The sequence below is a fragment of the Portunus trituberculatus genome, chromosome 46 (assembly GCF_017591435.1).
Source record: "Portunus trituberculatus isolate SZX2019 chromosome 46, ASM1759143v1, whole genome shotgun sequence".
Classification (NCBI taxonomy): domain Eukaryota; kingdom Metazoa; phylum Arthropoda; class Malacostraca; order Decapoda; family Portunidae; genus Portunus; species Portunus trituberculatus.
This window is the reverse complement of record NC_059300.1, coordinates 16,022,805-16,030,222: the sequence shown is the minus strand read 5'-3', so window position 1 is coordinate 16,030,222 and position 7,418 is coordinate 16,022,805. Positions and strand designations below refer to the sequence as shown.

The 7,418-nt window shown below is 40.7% G+C and overlaps 1 protein-coding gene across 1 annotated transcript in view; it reads right to left on the bottom strand.

Annotated features, from left to right (window-relative positions):
* LOC123519807 (serine-rich adhesin for platelets-like) overlaps positions 1 to 7,418 on the bottom strand; it is a 108,901-nt gene that overhangs the window by 51,824 nt on the left and 49,659 nt on the right. Inside the window, exon 13 of the mRNA XM_045281325.1 lies at positions 359 to 993. Coding sequence (XP_045137260.1) covers positions 359 to 993 — 635 coding nt within the window. The remainder of the gene's footprint in view (positions 1 to 358; positions 994 to 7,418) is intronic.

Genomic DNA, 7,418 nt, shown 5'->3' with positions numbered 1-7,418 from the left:
CAACACACTCTACACACTGGGAAAGCGAGGCCACAACCACTCAAGTTACATCCCGTACCTATTTACTGCTAGGTGAACAGGGGCCACACATTAAGAGGCTTGCCCATTTGCCTCGCCGCTTTCTGGGACTCGAACCCAGGCCTCTCGATTGTGAGTCGAGCGTGCTAACCACTACACTATGCGGTGTGTGTGTGTGTGTGTGTGTGTGTGTGTGTGTGTGTGTGTGTGTGTGTGTGTGTGTGTGTGTGTGTGTGTGTGTGTATGTATATATATATATATATATATATATATATATATATATATATATATATATATATATATATATATATATATATATATATATATCTCAATAACTTACGTGGGAGGCTCCAGTTCCCCTTCCACTTTCTTTTTTCTACCACGTTTTCTTGCACCTGCTGAATCCTCAATTGTTGGTGATGCTGCAGAAAGAGGTAGCCCAGGTCCTCCTTTAGCCATCTTGCTTTTCTTGGCCTTCTTATCAACAGCATGACTGCCAAAAGTACCCAAACTAGTTGGGGTGTGGGTACTTGAGTCATCTTCATCATCATCATCCTCATCCTGGTCTGGGGTTGGGGTTGGGGTGAGGGTGGGGGTAGGTGTGCGGGTGGTAGTACCACCCAAGGAAGAGGTGGTGGAGGATGAGGATGAAGAAGATGAAGAAGAGGATGAAGGTACAGCAGAAGCCACAGCAGATGAAGTTCCACCAGTGGAACCTGCTGTTCCCCCTGGTGTATTACTGCAAACACTGCTATTGCTACTGCCAGTCCCAGTGGTAGTAGTAACAGTGGAGCTGGTGGAAGTGGTGGTAGATGCTGGGACAGCTACAGATACAGTAGAGATTGAACTGTTAGCACTGGGACGCTCAGCACCACCTTTTGCTTTCCTGGTGGGGGTCCCTGTCTTCCTGGATGGGAGTGGGTCATCCCTCTCACGACTTTCTTCCATGTGCTTAGCAGAGGACCGGGTCTGAGGCTGATAAAAGAGAAATATTCCATAACTATCACTTGCTATTGCTATCATTAGTTACTGATGTTTTATAACTACATAATACACTTCCTAAACCACATCTAAACTAAGAATCTAGGACAAAAAAGCAAACAGGAAATACATGCAATTGTAAAGTAAAACTACCAGCTGAAATAAAAAGATCTTGGACAAAAGAACACATAGATAATACATTCAATTTAAGTTTATATTGACCATTAAAGAATATCAGAACTTAACCACTGTGAAGGGGAGTCATGTGCCAATCTTGTCCAAACTTGATTTATTGCATAAAAGACTATTTTCACCCTTCTATCCAGTGGTAGTGGTTTTGACTCCCAAGAAATGCTAGAAGGTAGAAAGTCCTAACAAAAAATGTTGTTTCCTAACTCTTATTGACACTTCCCACCAAGGGCCCTGGAGCACAGGCACAATAGTAGGGAAGGTAGAGAAGAGATGATAGAGAGATGATGTCAAGCCAAACCAACCCGACAGCTAATTGCTAGATAGTTTGGAGTAATGCCTACCCAGAAGCCAATCACTGACTGGCAAAGGAAGCACTCAGACAAGAGTTCCTTTGTAAAACATTCTTTTTGTAATACACTGCTTGCTCTGTGCAATGATACCAATTTTTGTATATAGCAAGGATCTATGCCAAAGTATGGCTTAAGGAAGGGATCTAATGATATTTTTCAGATAATACTTTCTAAAATTGAACCTCTTTTCATAAAATTGAAGCCCCTTCCCCCTGAAGGTCATATTTAAATGTCCTGCACTGTTACATCAGAGCCTAATCTGTGTACCAATACATTTAGTATTATTATTTTTTCTTTTTATATATGCGGGGAAAAACTAGCCAAGAGAGAGAGAGAGAGAGAGAGAGAGAGAGAGAGAGAGAGAGAGAGAGAGAGAGAGAGAGAGAGAGAGAGAGAGAGAGAGAGAGAGAGAGAGAGAGAGAGAGAGAGAGAGAGAGAGAGATGTTTTATAATTATTATTAATTATTTGTCTTGTAGAGTTTCCTAGAGTGTCAGGCACATTTTCCTAAAAGATATGGGAATACATGGAGCCCTGTTTTGAAGAGTACCACATGCTAGTATAATTTAAGAACCCTGAACACTCCATATCAAATGTTTTATAATTATTATTAATTATTTGTCTTGTATTGGCATTAGTTTCCTAGGAGTGTCAGGCACATTTTCCTAAAAGATATGGGAATTCTGGGTGTTTTCTACATGGAGCCCTGTTTTGAAGAGTACCACATGCTAGTATAATTCTAAGAACCCTGAACACTACACAGCTTGAAATACACTCGACCCTCGAAACAACGGACAAATGCGTGCACGACCCTGTCCGTAGAGTGCAAAAGTCCGTTCTTTGCAAAAGAACGTAAAAAACTGTATAAAATGTATGTAAAATACTGTGTAATCATTAAGAAATCATTCAAGCAGTATTATAAAGCATTAAGTACAACAAATAACCTGAAATAGATGACATGAGCACGGACTAAAGATAAAACATGGCGGCCAACAGCTGATGATGCGACCAACCCGCCACCTACCGGACAATAATTTGCCGGGAACTGACAATCACACGCATTTTAATATTCGTCCTTAAATTAAACCGAACTCCAGAATTTGTACATAGTTTCCGAAATCCGCTGATGGGAGGTCCGTTGTTTCGAGGGTCGAGTGTATGGAAGAAAAAAAAAATAAAGAGAAAAAAAACAAAAAAACTAGAAATAATGTTAGCAAATGCATACATGTTCATTGTGTGACTCATGAAATTATCAAAAATTGAATTTATGTTATATGTATGATTTTTGTTTTGAGAATGAGGTTACTCAGTTTATGTATATAGTTTTACAAAATAAACTAATGATTGCATATAAAATATGTTGGAAGACAACATAAGAAGCACATCAGAAGCAAAGGGAGCAGATGTGGCAATAGTACAGATGAGGAATTCCTGGTATGGCACCCTAGTGCAGGGATTTTAAAATGGTGCACTGATCCCTTTAAATGTTTTCATTGTGTTTCTTGGTTTACTTATGGTTGTTTGGGAAAAGAAAAAAATTTGATTTTTTGTAACTTCTGGGAGCCCCCTATACAGTGGAGACTCAATACTCGAACTTAATTCATTCCAAATGGCTGTTCGAGTATTAAAAAGTTTGACTATTGATACCTGTAAATCAGGTAATTTGTTCCAGCCATTGCCAAACCCAAGTTTAGAAAAAAGCAGCGGTTTAATTTTGCAGTCACCGCTGGCATTGGAGCACAGAAGCAGGGTTGGCTTGTCTTTCATGGGCTTGTGTCCTGGCAAACACTTCTCTTCCTTTATTATAGATCATGTTTGGTAGTTTTTTTTTTTTTTTTTTCCAAAACAGGCCAGTTTCATAACAATTAAAGACCTGTTGTGGGCTCCTTATCCACAAATTTCTTAAATTCAGGCACAAATTACTCAGTGGCAACTCTGTCAGCACTTGCGGGCTCGCCGTGAATCACAACAGAATTCATTCCAGTTCTTTTCTTGAAATTCACAAACCACCCTTTACTTGCTTTAAAATCATCATTGGAGTCAGATATAGTTTCAGAAATAAGATCATGATAGAGCAGCCTAACCTTCGCACAAATTATGCCCTCTGACAAAGAATCACCAGCCATCTGCCTTTGGTTTATCCAATCAACAATTTTTTTTCTTCCACTGCCGCAGGTCGCTTAAATTGTCTTTTCACACCAATAGCCACATCAGCTCTTTTAATGAGCTCTGTCTTCTTCAGTATTGTGGCTACTGTAGATTTAGCTATACAGTACTCAGCTGCAAAATCGGTTATTCTTCCTTTTTTTCTCCTATTTATCAATAATCTCCTTTTACCTTTCGATGGTTGTCACTACATTCTTTCTTATAGGCTCATTCTCACCACTAACAAGCCTCTTCGGTACCAATGTAAGCTTCTAAAAAAAAAAAAAAAACCTGAGTAAATGCAGGACAATGTTATTCTTACAACAGTGAAGGATCAATCGGCTGTGGTGGACCGGTGGGGCGTGTGGGGCGGTGGGAAGGATCAAAGTGCAGGACAATGCTATTCTTACGACAGCGAAGGATCAACTGGCTGTGGTGGACCGGTGAGGCATGTTGGTCAGCGGGAAGGATAAGGCCTTTTTTTTGTTTACAACCATGTGGGCAGATGTTCAACTAATAGGTACAGTGGTACTTCGACATACGAATGTAATTCGTTCTGTGACAATCTTTGCATAAAAAAATAATCGTATATCACTTCAATTTTTCCCATAGAAATTAATGGAAATAGAATTCATTCGTTCTAGTGATAGGAATTTACACCCCCTCAAAAAAAAATTAACATGTTTTAAATACCACCTAAATATAGATTTAATATAAGATAAATACAATGTTTATTGTATGCATTATATAAATGTACTATATTGCCCCAAATAACAACTTAACCGCAAAACTCGGGACACATCGATAGACGTTCATCACGCATGACATGGAGCACGTCGATAGACATTTAGGTCCAATTCCACCACCTCTCCCGCCTTACTTCTACACCTCGGCCCTCTTGCCATGTTGTGTTGTGGGGAGACTACTTTTGAATAAAAGTGGTATCAGGACAGGAGAGAGAGAGAGAGAGAGAGAGAGAGAGAGAGAGAGAGAGAGAGAGAGAGAGAGAGAGAGAGAGAGAGAGAGAGAGAGAGAGAGAGAGAGAGAGAGAGAGAGAGAGAGAGAGAGAGAGAGAGAGAGAGAGAGAGAGAGAGAGAGAGAGAGAGAGAGAGAGAGAGAGAGAGAGAGAGAGAGAGAGAGAGAGAGAGAGAGAGAGAGAGAGAGAGAGAGAGAGAGAGAGAGAGAGAGAGAGAGAGAGAGAGAGAGAGAGAGAGAGAGAGAGAGAGAGAGAGAGAGAGAGAGAGAGAGAGAGAGAGAGAGAGAGAGAGAGAGAGAGAGAGAGAGAGAGAGAGAGAGAGAGAGAGAGAGCCGCGATCCCACGGGTGTCAGCATCAACGCACCTTCGCAGGACGCGTCTCCAGGATGTGGAACTTGTTCACGGCCGCGGTGCCTCACGTCCGGGAGATGAACACACACAGTGTCAAACTGATGGCACATAAGTGGAGACAGACACTGCCAACTCCTCTGACACTCTTTGTGACGTGACACTCAGTGTAGTGCAGTGCGTGAATAGTGCTAGTGAAGTGAAAAGAACAGTGCTCCATCTTGTATATTATCTATTTTAAGTCTTGTAAATATTGTAGAGAAATAGATTGTAGTACCCTTAGAATAGGTAGCACACGACAGTGCGCCTTTGGGTACATGTTCTTCTGTATAAATTATGTTTAAATAAAAAAAAAAAAAAAAGAGAGAGAGAGAGAGAGAGAGAGAGAGAGAGAGAGAGAGAGAGAGAGAGAGAGAGAGAGAGAGAGAGAGAGAGAGAGAGAGAGAGAGAGAGAGAGAGAGAGAGAGAGAGAGAGAGAGAGAGAGAGAGAGAGAGAGAGAGAGAGAGAGAGAGAGAGAGAGAGAGAGAGAGAGAGAGAGAGAGAGAGAAAAAGGGCCCCATTTCTATCGCTCTAGCCAAGGCCGCTGAACCCGATCGAACGCAAGGCCACGTAAACCGATGATACCACCTCATTCAACCTGTGATATTTTGGTAACCATAGTATCTAGTGACTTGTTTTTTTTTGCATTGCAAAAATGAAGAGTTGTTTTTGGGCAGAACACCATTTGTACTCACTTGTTTATTGAATTTCCAGTGTAATCAGTATGTGAATACAGGCTATTTTGTGTGCTTCTCGCCAAACCTGCCAAGTTAGCGCGAGCAAAATGCATGTTAAAGATGCAATCGTACTTACCGACGCTGTGACAGAACTTTGTATATGTAGTAAAGAGGAGGAATTGGCAAGTTACCCATGCCTTACTATTGGCACGCCACATGAACTGGAGTTTCTCTTTTAACATCTTATGTACTTTAAAGGCCCTGGGGTTCTCAGAATGATACACCAACAATGGTTTGACTTTATAGTTACTACTAGTGTTAGTTCAAAGGGCCAAGTCACAGATACGCACACCAAGTTCATATTTTGTAATTACAGGCAACCCCCGTTTAACGAAGGGGTTACGTTCCTAAAAAACACTTCGTTAAGCGAAACTTCGTTAAGCGAACCGATTATAACAAGTTTAACCCCTGATTTGAACTTCCATTGAGAGTAAGCAAAGCGAGAGTGCATCATAGAACAGTAAAAGGTTTAATGAAAGTAAGAATTATGAAGTTAAACATTTAGGTAGTTTAATTTAAGTCATTATAATGTACACTAATGTATGTATGTATGTAACTTTATAATGTTGATGATCTTAACTTTATGAAGGGAGGAAGAGTGAAATGGGAAAGACACTAACCGACAACCTGTGGAATGTAAACAAAGTGCGCATCATTGTATTGCATACAAAACTTATGTACCACATTTCCACAAGGCTTTCCATTTTATCCATTGTAGAGTCAAGAGTTCAGGTGGTTCTTTTAGCTTGCAAGGAAGATACGGTCTCACCAGCCTCCTTAATAGAGTCTGCTGACTTGAAAATAGAGACAGTATAATATGGAGTCAAGATAGTGGCCAGCACTGCTGTAGTTTTCTGGCCTCTCTCATGTCTGTGAATAATATCTAGCTTCATTTGGAGAGTAAGAGACTTCCTGGTCTTCTTACGAACACTAGGCCAATTGCAGGCGTTTTGGTGGTAAGTTGAGCTAGGGAAGACAAGCTGCTGCTGACGCTGTTATGTTTTGACTAGGGAGTGAGTGTTGCGCGTGTTGTCCACGAGAGGCTTGATCTTGATCTTGATCTTTATTCTATAGGTGTCCCAGGATTTTTCCTGAGGCAGGCCTTAGTACCAGCAGCTCCTGGTGTATTCAAAAGCCTGTCAGCTTGCGTGATATGGTGGGGCTTTCAAATTTGGAAAAAAATTACCTGGATAAACTTCGTTAAAGCGAGTTTGGTGTTCGTTAAACAAGCAGATGGTAGTAAAATGAAACCTTCGTTGTAGCGAAATTTCGTTGTGTGAACCTTCGTTAAACGTGGGTTGCCTGTATCTTGTGTTTCATATCCATTACGAGACTCTTCTTAAGTTTCTTCTTTTCAGCCTCCTTATTTTTACTTTTGGGACCCATGATCACAAGGTCCTGAGTTCACAAAACTTAAGAAAAAATACACACTGCCGAGGAGCACAGACAAATACATGCATAAAGGATGAACAACGATACACGACCCAAATTGAATGTTCAGGTGGACGAGGGTAGCCAAGCAATCACTGCGCCATCTACCGATGGCTATTCGTATCTTAGAAATATCTTCGTATTTTGAGGCGTAAAGCATACTAAATTTTTCGTCGTATATCAAAAAAATTGTATGTTGGGG